Source organism: Rhinopithecus roxellana, chromosome 17, assembly GCF_007565055.1.
Source record: "Rhinopithecus roxellana isolate Shanxi Qingling chromosome 17, ASM756505v1, whole genome shotgun sequence".
Taxonomy (NCBI): Eukaryota; Metazoa; Chordata; class Mammalia; order Primates; family Cercopithecidae; genus Rhinopithecus; species Rhinopithecus roxellana.
Window position 1 is genome coordinate 19550040 of NC_044565.1, and position 19498 is coordinate 19569537.

The following is a 19498-nucleotide window of genomic DNA, read 5'->3' on the forward strand; positions in this document are numbered from 1 at the left end:
TAGTGCTTAAATGTCAACCTAGGAACTGGCCATTGGACTTCTTTATTTCTGTAGTTTGTGGTCTTTGCTAACTTTTAAGTTGACATTCAGTACCCTTGGCAATCTGGCACTTGTTTACCTTTGCAGCCTTATCTCTGGGTCCTGCACATAAGCCCTTAGCTCTGCACCAGTTGCCCTTCATTACAAATATGTCTTTGCTTTCCTCATTTATTCCACCAATGTTAATCAAGTGATTAAAGTGTTCCAAGGGCCTTGCTTAAAGAGAGAACTCAGATCTAAGATCCCTTCCATTTGTCCAACTTTTTACAGGATGGTCTCCTAACCAGAATGACTTCCTTTCCTTTGCCCATTAATGTTCTCTTCAAGGGCTGCATCCTTCACTGCATAGACTTAATTTTCTCTCCTCTGAATTACAATAGCAGTTAGTGTTCCTATTTTTTACCATTTATTCAAGCACTCTCTACTGTTAAACATTGTGTCAACTTGTTGCTGTGCATTATATTTCATGGTAACCTTTTTAGTAGCAACATGATTTGTTGTAACATTGTCTCTATATTTACTGTCCATGCATAAAATCTTTTTGATGGACATGGAATAACACCTGCCTAAATGGTTACAACTGTTATATTCCTGGATAGAACTTCATATCATAAAAATGTCATTTCTCTCAAATATGTATATATGTCATTAAAGATAGTACCAAGGTAGTACCAAATATATATTGAGATAATACCATATTACATTGAGATAGTACCAAATTACATTAAGATAGTACTAAATATATATGACATACATATATATGTTTGAGAGAAATGTATATGTATATATTAGAGAGAAATGTTTTTATGGTGTGTCTATTCACACAAATCTAGTAAGAATTTGAATGAATTTTTCTAGATGGTGAGGAACCAGATAATACAGTTTTAACATTCATATGGAGGAATTAATGATGTACATGACTACTCAAGAACATTTTGAATAAGGCATGAGGAGGGGTGCTTTTCTAGATAGACTTTTTTATACTGCTACTTTAATAAAATAAGATTGTGACACAGGAAAAGAAATTAGAGGAATAGAGCAACTGAATTTGGAAATAGATCACACACACACTTTAATTGTGAGAATGTAAATCACTAGAATCTTAAGTGAAAGTGATCTGTTAACATCTGTTAAAAATATACAACCCCTTTGACCCAGCAATTCCTCTTCTGAAAACTATCCCATAGATGTCACACTATGGTGCTTTTCAGTTAAACGGACAGGGATGGATGTTCATTGCTTTATTTGTAGCAGCAAAGCAAAACAAAACAGGAAACAACTTGAATGACTATAGAGGAGAAGTTGACCAAATTATGGGAAATCGTTATATGAGGATGTTATGCAACTAAAAAGAATTTCTTGACCTGAAAGAGAATGTCCATGATATAGTGTTAAATGAAAAAAAAAAGAGCAAGTTACAAGGTAATTTGTATAATATAACCCTATTTTGGTTTGTTTAAGGAAGTGAAACATTGTTTATGTGTATATACTTGAGTTTTTGCTCAGGAGTAGAAGGATAGATTCCAGGCTATTAGCAGTGGCTACCTAAGAGAGTGGAAAGGGAAAGGAGCAGTGAAGAGGCAAGTTAAAGCCACTGGTATATCTTGGTATTGTTTTGCTTGTTACAGTAATCATTCTTCATCATTCAAAAATAATATTTTAATGAAAATGGAAATAATTCTAGTTTCTGGTGATGACTAAGTTCAGAACCATCTCTGTTGTGTTTAAGTAGTCATGTTAGGGATATCTGAGTCCTACTGCCAAGTTAGGGCAAAAAGTGGAATAACATAAGTGGAAATAAAAATAAAAGTAATTTTCCCTGGCACATATCTGGCAGCCCTCTTAAATGAACGGTGTCTTAAACTTAAGGCAGGCAATAATTGGGAAAGAGGAAGGCAAGCCTTGCTTACAAATTGATATCATATATCTTATTGTGCAATTGCATGAATCCTGGCAATCAAAGAAACAAAATTCATGTATATTTTTACTCAGAGCCTTTAATAATCATTTGCTTCTAACTGAATGTATACGGAAGACATCATAATTTGATTTAGAAAGGAAATTATAATAGTCTTCTTAATACTGTGTAAGTACAAGGAATGGTGTTTAATGAGAAGATCGTGTGTCATGGACTTTACTGGTCACCCTAATAGAAACCTTTGTTACTATTAAAATATGGGCTGGTCATTTGGAATGAAATTTCTGGACTGCACTTTTCTAGTAATGGTGGTTTCTCTCAACTATGTTTAATAAAATATATATGTTATAGAGTGTTGATAACTTTACGTTAAAAGCCTGAAAGACTTGACATTTGAAATACTGCAAATTACTGTACCTTTTTAAAAAATAGTAGTATATCTGAAATGTTAAATAAATGTTTTTTATTTCCAAGATTCAGTCTGGTCCACTAAAAATCTCTAGTGTATCAGAAGTAATGAAAGAATCTAAACAGCCTGCCTCACAACTCCAGAAACAAAAGGGAGATACTGCAGCTTCAGAAACAGGTACTTATATTTTAACCATCTTTTTAAAATTCTAGGTAAATCTCTTCACCAATTATTATTATTATTGTTATTATTATTATTATTTTTTTTCTTGAGACAGAGTTTCGCTCTTGTTGCCCAGGCTGGAGTGCAATGGCATGATCTCGGCTCACCGCAGCCTCCACCTCCTGGGTTCAAGCAATTCTCCTGCCTCAGACTTCCGAGTAGCTGGGATTACAGGCATGTGCCAGCACACTCCGCTAATTTTCTATTTTTACTAGAGGTGGGGTTTCTCCATGTTGGTCAGGCCGGTCTCAAACTCCCGCCCTCAGGTGATCCACCCGCCTCGGCCTCCCAAAGTGCTGCGATTACAGGCATGAGCCACCATGCCCAGCCTCTTCACCAATTCTCTATCCTCTCTTCTTTCTTAGTGATGAAAGTGTCTTGCTCTAGTCCCTGCAGATATTTTTTGACTTCAGAAACTACCAGTCACCTCACCCTAATTTACAGCACTTGCCTGTTGAACTCTAACATGTTCAGTATACATTTGAACTTCTTATGTTTCTCCTTTGTTGCATCTGTTCTTAATTAAATCACCCGACTTTAATTCAGCAGATATTTACTGTGTTTTCTGTGCTAGACATTCTTGTAAGCCCTGGGGAAATAGCCATGAACAAAACAGTTAAAAAAAAAATTCCAGCTAATATTTCTTGATTGGATAAGGAGAGGGAATAAACAAGTAAAATGTATAGGATGTCAGACATTGTGGGAAGGAATACTGCAGTTTTAAATGGAGTGTGTAAGGAATACCTTACCTGGAAGGGGTTATCTGAGCAAAGATTAGAAAGACATAAGGAGGGTAAGTCATGTAAAAGGGTGGTGGGGAAAAGCATCCCAGGCAGCAGGATTAGCTGGTGTAGAGGCTTGACATATTCAAGCAAAGGGCAGATGAGGCTAGAGTGAATTGAGTAAGGGGAGAACAGGAGCAAATGAGGTCAGAGAGGGAGCAAAAAGTTTATTGTGGCAGTCCTTGGAAGCCATTGTAATAATTTTATTTTAGGCCAGGTGCAGGGGCTCATGTCTGTAATCCCAGCACTTTGGGAAGCCAAGGTGGGAGGATCACCTAAGCCCAGGAGTTTGAAAGCAGCCTGGGCAACATAGCAAGATCCTGTTTCTATAAAAAATTAAAAATTAGCTAGGGATGGTGGTGCATGCCTGTAGTCCCAGCACTTGGGAGGGAGGACCACTTGAGCCCAGGAGGTTGAGGCTGCAGTGAGCTCTGATTGCACCACTACACTCCAGCCTGGGTGACAGGGCAAGACTCTGTCTCAAACAAACAAAAGAAAATGTTTCATGTTCTGGGTGGGATGGGAAGAGAATGCTGAGCCAGGGGATTGATAATTGACTGTTACTTGGTTTAAAACCAAGGCCGGGCACAGTGGCTAACACCTGTAATCCCAGCACTTTGGGAGGCCGAGGAGGGAGGATCACTTGAGCCTAGGAGTTTGAGACCAGCCTGGGCAAGAGAGGCAGACCCTATATCTACAAAAAAATTTAAAAATTAGCGAAGTGTGATGGTACACACCTGTAGTCCCAGCTATGTGCCAGATGCTGAGGTGGGGGTATTGCTTGTTCCTGGGAGGTCGAGGTTGCAGTGAGCCATGATAGTGCCACTATACTCCAGCCTGGGCAACAGAGTGAGACCTTGTCTCAAAAATAAAAATCAATCAATCAATAAATATATAAAATACTACACACAAAAATGATTGATTGATTGATAGAGATGGGGTCTTGCTATGTTGGCCATGTTGGTCTTGGCCTCAAGCAGTCCTTCCATCTTGGCCTCCCAAAGTGTGCAAAAAAAAAAAAAAAATTATATATATATATATGTATATGTATATTTTAACTCAGTTCTGTTCTTGATCACTGTGACCTTTCATCTTTGTGTTTAAAACTATAATCTTTTTCCTGCTCACACGTCTTCCACCTCTCTTCAAAGCAATTAAAAAATATTCTGTTTAGTTGCTTTCTTTTGTCTGTCTTCATCATCAACAGGCTTTTTCCTATGTTATTCTTTCTCCATGTTGTATAAACGTCCACTTCTTGTGTGTTAATATTTAATATTATTACTAGAAGCCTTGCCTGGAATAATGTTGGTTAAAATGTGGGTGGATGCAGACAAGACTTCTTTTCTTTTGTTCTTTCCCAACCATTGTCCATTTTGTGTGAGTTTATATATGCAGTGGACAGTGCTCCTGTTTGTGTGTTATTCAAACGTGGCAGTACAAATATTTGTGTCTTTAAGGAGTCAGATGTGAAGTGGGTGGTGATGGTAGTAAATTCTTGTCTGTTTCTCTGTTAATCTAGGAAAGTATAGATACCATAAGTAACATATATTTATAGCACCTACAGAAGCAGCTCAAATTATTTCTGCAGCAGGTGATACCCTGTCAGTCCCAGCCCCTGCAGTTCAGCCTGAGGAATCTTTAAAAACTGATTACCCTGAAATTGGTGAAGGAAAACCCACACCTGCGCTTTCAGGTAATTTAATTATTTCTATTTGTTCTTTTATGAATGATATGCTCATCAGAACTATTTAATGCCTAGGTAACATGTAGGCACTATGTATACATTTACACTAGGTTCAGGTCTTCAGACTTTCTTAGGAAATTTTAAAAATTTAAATGTCCAAATACATCTTTTTAAACAAGGAGATTAAAGACTGATTCCTATTTCTTCATTTTGGAATCATTAAGAGTAATGATAATGGTTTTAGAATTCTTACCACAGAAATGCCCTGTGTTGATACAACTGGCCAGTACAAATGATGCTGGTTTTTATATCCCTGTTAGCTATTAAAATTCTGTGCTGAAATTTGATTTCCTCTTATTTACTTTTGCTGCAAGAAGAAGCATCTTCATCTTCTATAAGGGAGCGACCACCTGAAGAAGTTGCAGCTCGCCTTGCACAACAGGAAAAACAAGAACAAGTTAAAATTGAGTGTATGTAAACCAGACAGCTTCTTAAGGATTTTGGGTCATCTCCCAGTTGCTCTCTTCTTAAACTATCAGCACAAGTTTGTCATCTGTCAGCTAGTTGTGGTTTCTTTTGTTGCTATTGTTGTTTTTTAGTGGCATTGCTTTATTCACCACCTTCATTTCATCCCAACTTCTTTTACCCAAGTGACAAAGGCTATTTTTAGTGTATAGTTGGTGAAAACTCTAAATAATACTAAAGATTATGTTAGCACTAAAGATTATTTATACTCTGGGTAACAGAAATTGATTATTTATGTTTTAACAGCTTGCCTAAAAGTCCTTTATTTTTTTGAGACAGGCTCTTTTTTTCTGTCACCCAGGCTGGAGTGCGGTGGCACTGTCATGGCTCACTGCAGCCTCAGCCTTCCAGGCCGAAGCCATCGAAGCCTCCTCTGTAGCTGGGACTACAGGTGCGCGTACCACCATACCCAGCTAATTTTTAAAAAAATTTTTATAGACACAGGCATCTCACTATGTTGCCTAGACTGGTCTCGTACTCCTGGGCTCAAGTGATCCTCCCACCTTGGACTCCCAAAGTGCTGGGATTACAGGCGTGAGCCCCTGTACCCAGCCCTAAGAGTCTTTTATTAATAATTGTCAATTTATAATTGTAAATAACTGTTGGTTAAGAATTGTAAATTTATTTGTTGGAGTCAGAATGGCTTACACTGCCTCATCATCTAGCCTCTGGACTCTCTAGTAGTGCTCTCGTCTGACACTGGTGGGGCATGGAATGTTCTACACATCGCTGGTTTCCAGCTAACAAGCATATTCCTTTTTAAGTTTCAATTTTATGGTTTTTTTGTTTGTTTGTTTTTAAGAGATGGGCTCTTGCTATGTTGGTCAGGGTAGTGTTGGACTCTTGGCCTCAAGAAGTCCTCCCACCTTGGCCTCCCAAAGTGCTGGGATTACAGGCATGAGCTATCACGCCTGGCCAAGTTTTTTATTATTATTTTTGCTGTCCTTGGTAGGTCAGGATTCTTAAATTTTTCAATGGTTTAAAAAAGGTAATAGATACTTATAAATTTATTTTTCTGTCTTAAAGCACTTGTAACATGATTTTTTGTACTGTGCTATAATATGTTGATGTCTCTGGAGGTCGTGGGATATAGCTTTTTGCTGGACAGAGAGTTGTTTAAGTACTCATGGCAACTCTTTATAGTTTTTTGATCTCCTCATCATTTGTTTTGTTCCTGTTTCCCTTGTAATGTGCTGGTTCTGCCCTACCCTGAGGAATCAATTTTCTTAGAATAGCATAGGTGTCATTCTGTGCCTATGGCATTAGTTTTGCTACTTGGATTTGGATTTTTGTTTTTCATTTTTTGTATTCTTCTGATTGTGTTACAAATATTTTAGAATATTTAATAAATGACTTCTAAGTGAAATGTTTCTTTTTTCCTACTCCTTTTTTCTTTTAGTCCTATTTTTTCTTCACTTTTCACTTTTCTCTCTTTATCACTTGGGCACCTTGAAATTAAGTTATAAATGTAAGATGGAGATGTCTGCTGTTTCAGCTGTTCTTTTCCTTGCCTGGTTCCTCTCATCTTTCATTTTGGGCAAAGTGAAAATTTTCAGAATTTTATCTGTCACCTCTTAATTCTCCCTCAAACTTGACTTTAAAAATATACATGCATGCATTTGCATGTGAAATATTTATCAAGGATCAAAGGACAGTGACTAGACCTCTGAAGAGGGCTGGAAGCAGCAGGTGCCTCCCAGCAGCCCACTTTCTGTGGCCTCCATAAAGTAGTTCACAACTACCTGTACTTGATGTCCACTGTTCACTCATGCATGTCATGGGATCCTTGTCCCCTTCTCTCTTTGTATCCCCTGCTCTCGTTTCACTTCTATCACTTCTGTCAATTTCTTTTTATTTTCTCCTTATTAATTTTCCTCTTTTATCTTACAGAGGTACCATTTGTAGTTCATCAGGTTCCATTTGTTCATTGCTAGTTTATGCTTCTTTTGCTCAAAATCATCTTTTTTTCTCATTTGTCAAATTTTTTTTTATTTTTTGCCATGTGATATCTTTTATTTTATTTATGTATTTATTTATTTATTTATTTAGAGACAGAGTCTCACTCTGTCACCCAGGCTGGAGTGCAGTGATGCAGTCTCGGCTCACTGCAACATCTGATTCCCAGGTTCACACGATTCTCCCACCTCAGCCTCCCGAGTAGCTGGGACTATAGGCACCCACCACCATGCCTGGATAATTTTTGCATTTTTAGTAGAGATGGGGTTTCACAGTGTTGGCAAGCCTGGTCTCGAATTCGACCTCGGGTGATCTGCCTGCCTCGGCCTTCCAAGGTGCTGGGATTACAAGTGTGAGCCACTGTACCGGCCCATTTATTATTAAATTAGTATTCTCACTAGCCTTCTTTCTTCAAATGCCTTTTTTTTTTTTTTTTTTTTTTTTTTTTTTGCATTTTAGTAAATTATCTAAAATGGTTGTTTGCTTTACTTTTTGGTATTCCTGAGACAGCATATAGAAATGTGATCTTAACAGGTGCCTCTTGAACATTGGTGTCTGCTATTTCTTGAGTCCTTTTGTGGAAGAACACTCTCCATTTCAAGTTGCCTTTGGGTTTTGTTTTGGGGTTTTTTGGCCTATTTTTTTATTTGTCTTTTTCTTTCTCCTGTCTGTTTTCTTATGTCTTGTCAATATAAGTGTTTTGCTATGAGTATTCCTTCTTGCTAAGGGGATGAAAATGGGCACTTCTTTTTCCCTTTGAGTCTGTACAATTGTTGTTTAAAATGAAGAAAGCTGATGGATTTGTTGAGTTTATAGCCACAAATATGTAAAAGGAGCTATATTGTCCTAAACCTTGTTTCTCCCATTTGAAATACATTACCCTTCTTTAAATAATTTTGAGGAAAAAAAACCACTTTTTATTTTGAAAAAGTTTAGATATACAGAAGAGAAAAAGTAGGCTGGGCATGGTGGCTCATGTCTGTAATCCCAGCACTTGGAGAGGCTGAGGTGGGCAGATCACGAGGTCAGGAGATCGAGACCATCCTGGCTCACACGGTGAAACCCCGTCTCTACTAAAAATACAAAAAAATTAGCCAAGCGTGGTGGCAGGTGCCTGTAGTCCCAGCTACTCAGGAGGCTGTGGCAGGAGAATCACATGAACTCGGGAGGCAGAGGTTGCAGTGAACTGAGATCATGCCACTGCACTCCGGCCTGAGCGGTAGAGTGAGAGTCCATCTCCAAAAAAAAAAAAAAAAAAGAAGCACGGTGGCTCACGTCTGTAATCCCAACACTTTGGGAGGCCAAGGCAGGCAGATCAGGAGGTCAGGAGATCAAGACCATCCTGGCTAACACAGTGAAACCCCGTCTCTACTAAAAAATACAAAAAAATTAGCTGGGCGTGGTGGCAGGCGCCTGTAGTCCCAGCTACTCGGGAGGCTGAGGCAGGAGAATCACATGAACCCGGCAGGTGGAGTTCACAGTGACCCGAGATCGTGCCGTTGCACTCCAGCCTGGGCGACAGAGCAAGACTCCATCTCAAAAAAAAAAAGAAGTAATAAATCTTCATACATTTATCATCCAGACTAAATTATCAGTATTTTACCATACTTTTTTTTTTTTTTAAGATGGAGTCTCACTCTGTCGCCCAGGCTGGAGTGCGGTGGCGCGATCTCGGCTCACTGCAACCTCCACCTCCCGGGTTCAAGCGGTTCTCCTGCCTCAGCCTCCCGAGTAGCTACTACAGGCACCCGCCACCATGCCCGGCTAATTTTTGTATTTTTAGTAGAGATGAGGTTTCACCACATTGGTCAGGCTGGTCTCAAACTCCTGACCTTGTGATCCACCCAGCTCGACCTCCCAAAGTGCTGGGATTATAGGCGTGAGCCACCGCACCCACCCTTTACCATACTGTTAAGTGAAACTTTGATTCCCTAAATTTGAGTCTTGTGTATTTTGTTGTTCCTTTTTAAATTTTTTGGGAAATGCAATGGAAGACTAAATAGGAGAACAGCAAAAGTTTAGTCATTTATGGGGTAGGGATTTGTTTTTTAACTGTTCTTTTTTTTTTTTTTCTTAAGCTCTAGCCAAGAGCTTAGAAGATGCTCTGAGGCAAACTGCAAGTGTCACTCTGCAGGCTATTGCAGCTCAGAATGCTGCAGTCCAGGCTGTCAATGCACACTCCAACATATTGAAAGCCGCCATGGACAATTCTGAGGTGAGCCCAGTGAATGATTAGAAGGTTTTTAGCTGTTATGACTTGGGGGTCAAAAAGAAAAATCGGGGGTGGAGAGAAGTGTAATATTTAATAGACTGCTTTCTTCCTTATGATACAGGCTTTCTCTCACTAGGGGAAGATACCTTTTTTTGTTATTGTTTTGAGACGGAGTCTTGCTCTGTCGCCTGGGCTGGAGTCCAGTGGTGCGATCTCGGCTCACTGCCACCTCCACCTACCAGGTTCAAGCGATTCTCCTGCCTCAGCTTCCCGAGTAGCTGGGATTACAGGCACCCACCACCATACCCGGCTAATTTTTGTACTTTTAGTAGATACAGGGTTTGCCATTTTGGCCAGGCTGGACTGGAACTCTTGACCTCAAGTGATCTGCCTGCCTCAGCCTCCCAAAATGTTGAGATTGCAGACATGAGCCACTGTGCTTGGCCTTAGAGTAATTATCTTTAAAAAACAAAATGAAAAAAGCCTTTAAATTTTTTAGAATGAATTTTATACATTGTGCTTTATTTTATCTTACAACACTGATGCAGTACAGTAATTCAGATTTGCTTTCATATTTTAATAGTGCTTAAATGTTTTTGTTGTTTGCTTTAAAATTGCTATTTCCATAGATAAACTTTTAAAGATACTTTTCAAACTTGACCTGCAGTGTTTTTTTTTTGTTTGTTTGTTTGTTTTGAGACGGAGTCTCGCTCTGTTCCCCAGGCTGGAGTGCAGTGGCGCGATCTCGGCTCACTGCAAGCTCCGCCCCCCGGGATCACACCATTCTCCTGCCTCAGCCTCCTGAGTAGCTGGGACTACAGGCGCCCGCCACCGTGCCCGGCTAATTTTTTTTTTGTATTTTTAGTAGCGACGAGGTTTCAACGTGGTCTCGATCTCCTGACCTTGTGATCCGCCCGCCTTGGCCTCCCATAGTGCTGGGATTACAGGCATGAGCCACCGCGCCTGGCCTTGACTTGCAGTTTTAAGAAATAATACAGAGAGATCCCATGTTCCCTGAAACACCTGCTATTTTAAATGCTTATGATTATTTAATTTATGCTAAACACTTCAAAGAATGAAGTAATAACATTGATTTTTCAAAATTTAATACTGGGACCTAATAAATTATTTTATAATTACATTAAGTTACTTACTGTGTATAAATGTATCTCTATTCCAGGTCATTTAAGGAGTAAATTAAAGTAAAATACATAAATTATTAATCTTAAGGATCAGGATCATACATGGTCAGTAAAGTTACTATGCCGTTATAACTCTAGTTTGTAAAAAAAATTTACACACACTTTACATTGTTTCAGTCCTATATACTTATATTACAAAAGAGTTTAATTAGACCTCTGATGTTAGTAGCAAGAAACTACAACCTTTGAAAACTTAAGGAAAATTCCATTTTAGTCAAAGTCCAAGAAAAATACTTAAATATCAGAGTTCAGTCAGCAAAGTGGAAACCACTCAGGAAATTTAATTTGCTTGTTACAGATATGGGAAGGCTAGAAGTTGCATGATGTCAGGGTGTTGGGTTCAAACCCAAGTAGACCAGTATCCCTCAGAAGGACACCGATTAGAAGCTTTAAATGCCATGTTACTACTTGGGTATAAGGGTACACAAGGTGGTATTTCGTCTTCCCAGTGCACATAATGTGTAGCACATGGTGATTAGACAGTGTAAAATCTATTGCAGTCAAGATTTTACAACCTAATGGTAGCAGTTAACAGATTAGAGTATTAGCTAATGTACAAAATAATTAGAAAAATGTATGGACACGTTTTGAAATGTTAAGAATGAATTCCAGCTTTCTTTTTTTCTAGTAGAAGCTACAGGTGCACATGTAATTTCTAGTATATGCTGAATAACTTTCACAAAGCAGTGTTTATGAAGAATTGGATTTGGTAATAGTGGGATTTAGTTTGATTGTAGGGGAATCTGTGTCTGTTACAGAGTAGGTTTTCCTTGGACTTCTGTAAGCAGGAGTACCTTCAACAAGGGTGATAAATGTTGGCCCCCAGATATGTCATTGACATTTACATGCTTTGTGATTCTATTTGGGTCGGTTCATGTGGCCCAAATCAGCGTCCATTCTTTTTTTTTTGTTTTTGAGACAGAGTCTCGCTCTGTCACCAGGCTGGAGTGCAGTGGCATGATCTCTGCTCACTGCAGCCTCCACCTCCCAGGTTCAAGCAATTCTCCTGCCTTAGCCTCCCAAGTAGCTGAAATTACAGGTGCCCACCACCACACCTGGCTAATTTTTGTATGTTTAGTAGAGAGAGGGTTTCACTATGTTGGCCAGGCTGGTCTCGAACTCCTGACCTTAAGTAATCCACCTGCCTCCCCCTCCCAAAGTGCTGGGATTATAGGCACAAGCCGCCATGTCTGGCACCAAATCAGTATCCATTCTTGATGTATTTTATTTTCAAGATGACTAAAGTGGGCCAGGCACAGTGGCTCATGCCTGTAATCCCAGCACTGTGGGAGGCTGAGGCAGGCAGATCATTTGAGGTCAGGAATTCAAGACCAGCCTGACCAACATGGAGAAACCCCAGTTCTACTAAAAATATATAATTAGCTGAGCATGGTGGCCCATGCCTGTAATCCCAGCTACTCGGGAGACTGACGCAAGAGAATCACTTGAACCTGGGAGGCGGAGGTTGTGGTGAGCCAAGATCGAGCCATTGCACTCCAGCCTGGGCAACAAGAGTGAAACTCCATCTCAAAAAAAAAAAAGACTACAGTGGGAACTCACTGAAACATCAACTTTATTTTTCACATCATAAGATATACTTTGTAAAATTTTACATAGAACATTCTTTTTTTTTTTTTTTTTTTTTTTTGAGATGGAGTCTTGCTCTGTCACCCAGTCTGGAGTGCAATAGCATGATCTCGGCTCACTGCAACCTCTGCCTCCCAGGTTCAAGCGATTCTCCTGCATCAGCCTCCCGAGTAGATGGGACTACAGGTGCCCGTCACCACACCCATCTTAGTAGAGATGGGGTTTCACCATATTGGCCAGGCTGGTCTCAAACTCCTGACCTCAGGTGATCTGCTCACCTCAGACTCCCAAAGTGCTGGGATTACAGTTGCGAGCCACTGCACCTGGCTACATAGAACATTTAAAAAGCAATACACGAAGAAAAGTACAAATATTTCTTCTAAATGTGTGGGTTCTTAACCTAGAGTTGAGTCTGTAGATAGAATTCAGGTGCTCATTGAACTTGAAGGAGGGAAACATCTTTATTTTCCCGAGCCTCAAATTGAAATTTAAAACCATTTTCTTCAACTATGAATACTGGCAGCAAACCACAGTAGTGTTAGCAGTACTGTGACCATGTCACCAATACAAAGCACAGATGTTTTCAGATCACATTATAGTACTTGCAGATCTCTTGAATATTATGTATGCTCATCACTAGTTCTAAATAGGATATTTATTAGTTCTACCACTAGATCTTGTTTATTATTTCACATTTTTTTTGCTTTTGAGACAGGGTCTTGCTCTGTCACCCAGGCTGGAGTGTGGTGGTGTGATTACGGCTCAGTGTGGCCTCATTGCGGGCTCAGATGATCCTCCCAGATCAGCCCCTCAAGTAGCTGGCACCACAGGCATGAGCCACTACGCCTGGCTGTTTTTTTTATTTTGTTGAAATGGGGTCTCCCTATGTTGTTCAGGCTGGTCTCAAACAACTGGGCTTAAGTGATTCTGCTAGAGTGCTGGGATTACAGGCATGAGCCACTGAACCACGTCTAGGCCCTGAGTGTTCTGGGTACCTTGCACCCCCTCATAATGTGAGCCTCTTGCTGCACTTAGTGGTATTAGTGTTAGAGGGTTTTCTTCCTAATATATTCCCTAAATATGAGCCAGCTCTGCTTCAAAAAGTGGCAATCAGTTCCATAGCTGGAGAAAAACGTGTTGGATCTGCCTAAGATTTTCAAGGAAAACTTTTTTTTTGAGAAGGAGTCTTGCTGTGTCACCAGGCTGGAGTGCAGTGGCGTGATCTCAGCTCATTGCAACCTCCACCTCCTGGGTTCAAGCGATTCTCCTGCCTCAGCCTCCCTAGTAGCTGGGATTACAGGCGCCCACCACCACGCCCAGCTAATTTTTGTATTTTTAGTAGAGACGGGGTTTCACCATGTTGGCCAGGATGATCTCGCTCTCTTGACCTCATGATCTGCCCATCTCAGCCTCCCGATGTGCTAGGATTATAGGCGTGAGCCACTGCGCCTGGCCAAAATTTTTTTTTTTTTAATACACAATTCATACACCGTAAGAGTCACCACAAGGGAGGTTTTTGAGAATAGTTGACTTATATGTAACTAATTAGGAAGAGTAATTCTTTAGAGTAACATTTAGGCGGAATAAGGATCATACAAATATGTAAACCTGCTATTTATCCTTAAACTCTGATTTATCCTTAAACTCAAAAACATCCTTTTGAGAATCTTTAAAAAAAAAAAAAAATCCCCTTAAAAAATGCTTATATGGCCGGGCAGTGGCTCATGCCTGTAATCCCAGCACTTTGAGAGGCTGACGTGGGCGGATCGTAAGCCTTAAATTAAGAACATAAGCCTTAAATTAAGAGTTCTTACTCTGGAGAAATATTGCATATAAATTTTTACCTTTGACTTCAGTGTCACATGTTTCTGTGTTTAATCTTGTTGGCCTATCATATGACAATAATAGCAATTATTTATTATATAATTAAAATGTTTTGTTTAGATTGCAGGCGAGAAGAAATCTGCTCAGTGGCGCACAGTGGAGGGTGCATTGAAGGAACGCAGAAAGGCAGTAGATGAAGCTGCCGATGCCCTTCTCAAAGCCAAGTAATTACTCATGGAGTTTAACAAGTAATTAGGGCCTCCTGGTGGCTTTCTTTGGGCTGGGTTTTTTTGTATTGTCTGTATAGAATAAAGAGGAGGTAGAGAAACCCTTCCTTCCCTTTTCCACCCGTGCTTGTTCTGAATTGGCATTAGGAACTCGTACAAAGGTGTAAAAAGAGAGAAGGAATAAAATATAATTAGTCCAGGCTGGGTACAGTGGCTCACACCTGTAATCTTAGTACTTTGGGAGGCCTAGGAGGCAGATCACCTGAGACCAAGAGTTTGAGCCATCCTATCCAGCATGGTGAGACCCTGTCTCTACTAAAAATGCAAATACCAGCCAGGCATGGTGGTGTGCGCCTGTAGTCCCCGCTACTCGGGAGGCTGAGGTAGGAGAATCACTTGAACCCAGGAGGCAGCGGTTGCAGTGAGATGAGTTTGTGCCACTGCACTCCAGCCTAGGCGACAGAGCGAGACTCCGTCTCAAAATGTATATATATAAAATTAGGCCAGAATAAATTTGGCAGAAACTTATATAAAGGATTTTTTTTTTTTTTAATTCATGGTCTTGCTCTGTCGCCCATGCAGGAGTACAGGGGCATGATCAGGGCTCATTGCAGCCTCAACCTCCCGGGCTCAAGCCATCCTCCCGCCTCAGCCCCCTGAGTAGCTGGGACTGGCATGAGCCACCATACCCAGACATATAGAGGATCTTATATAAAAGTCAGTTTTGCTTTGGATTATTGCTTAGATGATGTATCTCTTCAGATGTGCTGAGATTCTGCTGTAATTTTAAGATTTTACTGGGACAGTTTGGGTAGTTTATCAGAATGTAGAAAGTATGTCACAGTCTGTTTGCCTTAACAACCAAAATAGTGAGTATGTAATAGGTATGCCACCTTGACCTTGATTCCTGGAAGTTGGCTAAAACTAGCATGGAACAAGCATACCCAGATATAAGATCAACCTCCGTTGGTGGAAACCTCTATTTGACTAAAGATCCTCATCAGCAGTATGGAATAGTTATTTGTCACTCAAAATTTTGCTGTCTTTCTTAGGAAAATATTTATTCTTAGTAGAGAAAGAAGTCTTTGATAAAACCAGCATATCTTTTAGGAGATTTAAGGCATTATGCTCATATCACTTTGAGTTCTGTGTTTTATGGTGGGTAGACCACAGTCTGTCTGACTTACGAAATATTCTGAGTCGTGAGGGCTCCCTGAGTCCCAGTTAAGTATTTGCTCAGTGAGGTTTTTGGCCTTCTCCTGTGCCTTTGCCTTCCTTAGCTCTCTCTCATTGGTTGGTGAGTCAGGTTGATCCTTGCAAGGGCTGCTGTTTATTGCATGCTCATGATTCGGCCAGGCACTAAGTACTTCTCATAAATTAACTTCTCTTCCTTACACAAAAGCGTGTAGGAAATGAAAGGCTGATATGGGAGCTGAATCTGGGGATCTTATTCTAAAGTCTGAGTCACTCCATATACCATATTCCCTCTCTGGTTCACTCTAGTAAATCTAGCTTCTAACCAAGATGTTTTCAGTTGTTGATGAGAAAAGCCTCTCGTTTATTGACTCCAAAAAAGCACTGATGCTTGTCCAAAGGTAGTGAGTTAGCTCAGTTGATTGTTCACAGTCAGTTATGGATGGAACTCTCTCGCTTTAGTCTTTCCTCTCTTCTTACTATTGCACTTGACTAGTCTTTAAAAAAAAAAGAAAAAGCAGTTACATTTCTTTCATTGACTTTTCTTTTCGTTTTTTAAAATAAAATAGAGACATGGTTTCCCTATGTTGCCCAGGCTGGTCTTGAAGTCCTGGACTCAAGTGATCTTCCTGCCTTGGCCTCCCAAAGTGCTGGGATTACAGGCATCAGCCACTACTCCTGGCCTCTTTCATAGACTTAACAATTATATACTCTACTGACATTAAAACTCCTTAATACAGTTGACAAAATCTTTGTTTTGTTGGTTTCCAGAGAAGAGTTAGAGAAGATGAAAAGTGTGATTGAAAATGCAAAGAAAAAAGAGGTTACTGGGGCCAAGCCTCATATATCTGCTGCAGAGGGTAAACTTCACAACATGATAGTTGATCTGGATAATGTGGTCAAAAAGGTTTGTTTCCTACCTTATAATATTTTATATTTTAAAATATAATCTCTTAAAGGATTTTAAGGATTTAGGAAAACAGTAAATTCCTACCATCTCCCCCTCTTTTCTCCTGCAAAATATATTAGTTGTTACTGTTTTAAAAAATTTGCCTTGGCTGGGTGTCGTGGTTCACACCTGTAATCCCAACACTTTGGCAGGCTGAGGCGGGCAGATCACTTGAGCCCAGGAGTTTGAGACCAGCCTGGGCAACATGGTGTGAAACTCCGTTTCTACAAAAAATACAAAAAATTAAGTGGGCGTGTTGGTGTGCGCCTGTAGTCCTAGCTGCTCAGGAGACTGAGGTGAGAGGATGGCTTGGGCCCGGGAGGTTGAGGCTGCAGTGAGCTGAGATGGTGCCACTGCACTCCATCCTGGGTGACAGTGAAACCCTGTCAAAAAAAAAAAAAATTTTGCCTTGGACACCAGCCAAGTGGATTGTTCTGTATTGTTGATACTTTCTATAATTAACATTTTTGGTTATGATTTTTGTCACTTATGAAAATGTCCATTTTGTAGCAGATCTTCTGGCTGCATTTATGTGATCTGTATGGAGGGAGGGGGTCTAGTAAGATGGGAAAGGGCCTGTCCATGGTATTTGAATAGGAATTAGAAGGAAACAAATAAGGCTGTTTCATTTCTGAGCTTCAGATTTCCTTACACATTTCCAACGAAATATAAACAAAAGAAGGAATACTACTTCTGTTTCTTGGAATGTTTGTGGTACTTTTTGTTCGATTTATCATATACCCTTTGTATTTGCTCAGGTCCAGGCAGCTCAGTCTGAGGCTAAGGTTGTATCTCAGTATCATGAGCTGGTGGTCCAAGCTCGGGACGACTTTAAACGAGAGCTAGACAGTATTACTCCAGAAGTCCTTCCTGGGTGGAAAGGAATGAGTAAGTACAACTGAAGTAATGTTTTTTTTCGATGTTTTAACAACTAATCAACGAATCTAAACTTGCTTCATCTCCATCTTAGTCCAAATCCCTCTGACATGCATGCATATCTCTTTTTGTGTACAGTACACTGTTTCAGCATTTTATTTTAACCACAATCATTACAGATGACACAGCCGCGACAGTACTCTTGTAGTTTTAGCCGTGATGAACATGAGTTTCAGCTAGTGTTTAATTTCATAATCCGTGATTGGTTCTGTTCTGATCTTTGCTGCTCAAAAAAAAAAAAAGTTTGAAATTCAAGTGAACACAAGTGACATTATAACCTTGATGCTACTGAAGTGTTATTGTATATGTATAAGTATTTTTTAAAACCTTGTTACTTTAAAAGTATTTGTAGTGAATTATTTAAAGCACACTTTATGTCTGCTCTGTGACAAAACAACACTTTGTTGAAAATGTACCTAGGGACCCTGCACTGAGAAAGGAACGAGCTGTCTGGCTATCCACTTCCTCAGGCTGATACTACAGAGAACTTTGATGCTGAAGTCGTTTCATGGTGTAACTATAGTCACATTTCCTTGAAGTTCTGTGACAGTACTGAGAATCACAGAGATCACCCGTCTCAGCAAAATTAAAATACTGTTTATTTTTATTTTTATTTTTTGTTGCCCAGGCTGCAGTGCAGTCCTCCACCTCCCGGGTTCAAGCGATCCTCCTGCCTCAGCTTCCCAAATATCTGGGATTACAAGCATGCGACACCACACCAGGCTATTTTTTTGTACCTTTTCTTTTTTTCTTTTTTTTTTTTTTTGAGATGGAGTTTTACTCTTGTTGCCTAGGCTGCAGTGCAGTGGCGCTATCTTGGCTCACTGCAACCTCTGCCTCCCAGGTTCAAGCAGTTCTCCTCCCTAAGCCTCTCAAGTGCTGAGATTACAGGTGTGAGCCACTGCGCCCTACCAGTTTTTTTGTGCTTTCAGTAGAGACAGGGTTTTGCCATTTTGGCCAGGCCGGTCTTGAACTCCTGACCTAAAGTGATCACCTTGGCCTCCCAAAGTGCTGGGATTACAGGTGTGAGCCACCACACCTGGCTTAAAACACTGTTCAAATGTTAGCATTTGTTAGAAAGGAGACTTCTCATGTCGTAGGCCTCTCCAGGCTGAAGGTATCAGGGTTGCCTCAAAGAACCATGGCTGGTCTAAGGAGTGAAGTGAAACACCAGTGCAAGGATTTATAATCATTCTGCATCATGGCCATCCAGGGAGACTAAATGTCAAGAAATGGAGTTAAGGCTGTCAAAAGATAACTCAGACATTTAGCTCTTTGAATGCAGTTGACTCAGGAGGCAGATACCAGTTAGACTGTTGTCAAATAAAAAAGTGACAGTACGGCCAGGCGCGGTGGCTCAAGCCTGTAATCCCAGCACTTTGGGAGGCCGAGATGGGCAGATCACAAGGTCAGGAGATCGAGACCATCCTGGCTAACACGTTGAAACCCCATCTCTATTAAAAAAATACAAAAAACTAGCCGGGCGAGGTGGTGGGCGCCTGTAGTCCCAGCTACTCAGGAGGCTGAGGCAGGAGAATGGCGTAAACCCGGAAGGCGGAGCTTGCAGTGAGCTGAGATCCGGCCACTGCACTCCAGCCTGGGCGACAGAGCCAGACTCCGTCTCAAAAAAAAAAAGTAACAGTACGATTTATGAGAGAGAATAATGTGGAGAAATACAAAATGCAGTCTGGGACCAGTGACTCTTGTTTAGACACTGGATAGCTACCATCTAGCAAAGAGGGCATTGTGGACAGTTTGTCCTTGAGAAGGATAAACTTGAGCCACATTGACAGTGCTTCCCTCATCAGAATTTCTCAAGGGGTTGTCAGTGT

At 40.4% G+C, this 19498-nt stretch overlaps 1 protein-coding gene across 9 annotated transcripts in view; it reads left to right on the forward strand.

Moving 5' to 3' along the window:
• IMMT (inner membrane mitochondrial protein) overlaps positions 1-19498 on the forward strand; it is a 52449-nt gene that overhangs the window by 19355 nt on the left and 13596 nt on the right. For 2 of the 9 annotated variants that reach the window (XM_010382002.2, XM_030920881.1), the window contains exons 4-10: positions 2432-2543; positions 4926-5063; positions 5429-5524; positions 9614-9750; positions 14481-14584; positions 16553-16688; positions 17489-17618. In XM_010382002.2, coding sequence (XP_010380304.1) covers positions 2432-2543; positions 4926-5063; positions 5429-5524; positions 9614-9750; positions 14481-14584; positions 16553-16688; positions 17489-17618 — 853 coding nt within the window. The remainder of the gene's footprint in view (positions 1-2431; positions 2544-4925; positions 5064-5428; positions 5525-9613; positions 9751-14480; positions 14585-16552; positions 16689-17488; positions 17619-19498) is intronic. The other 7 variants (XM_010382003.2, XM_010382004.2, XM_030920883.1 and 4 more) reach the window with 7 other exon arrangements.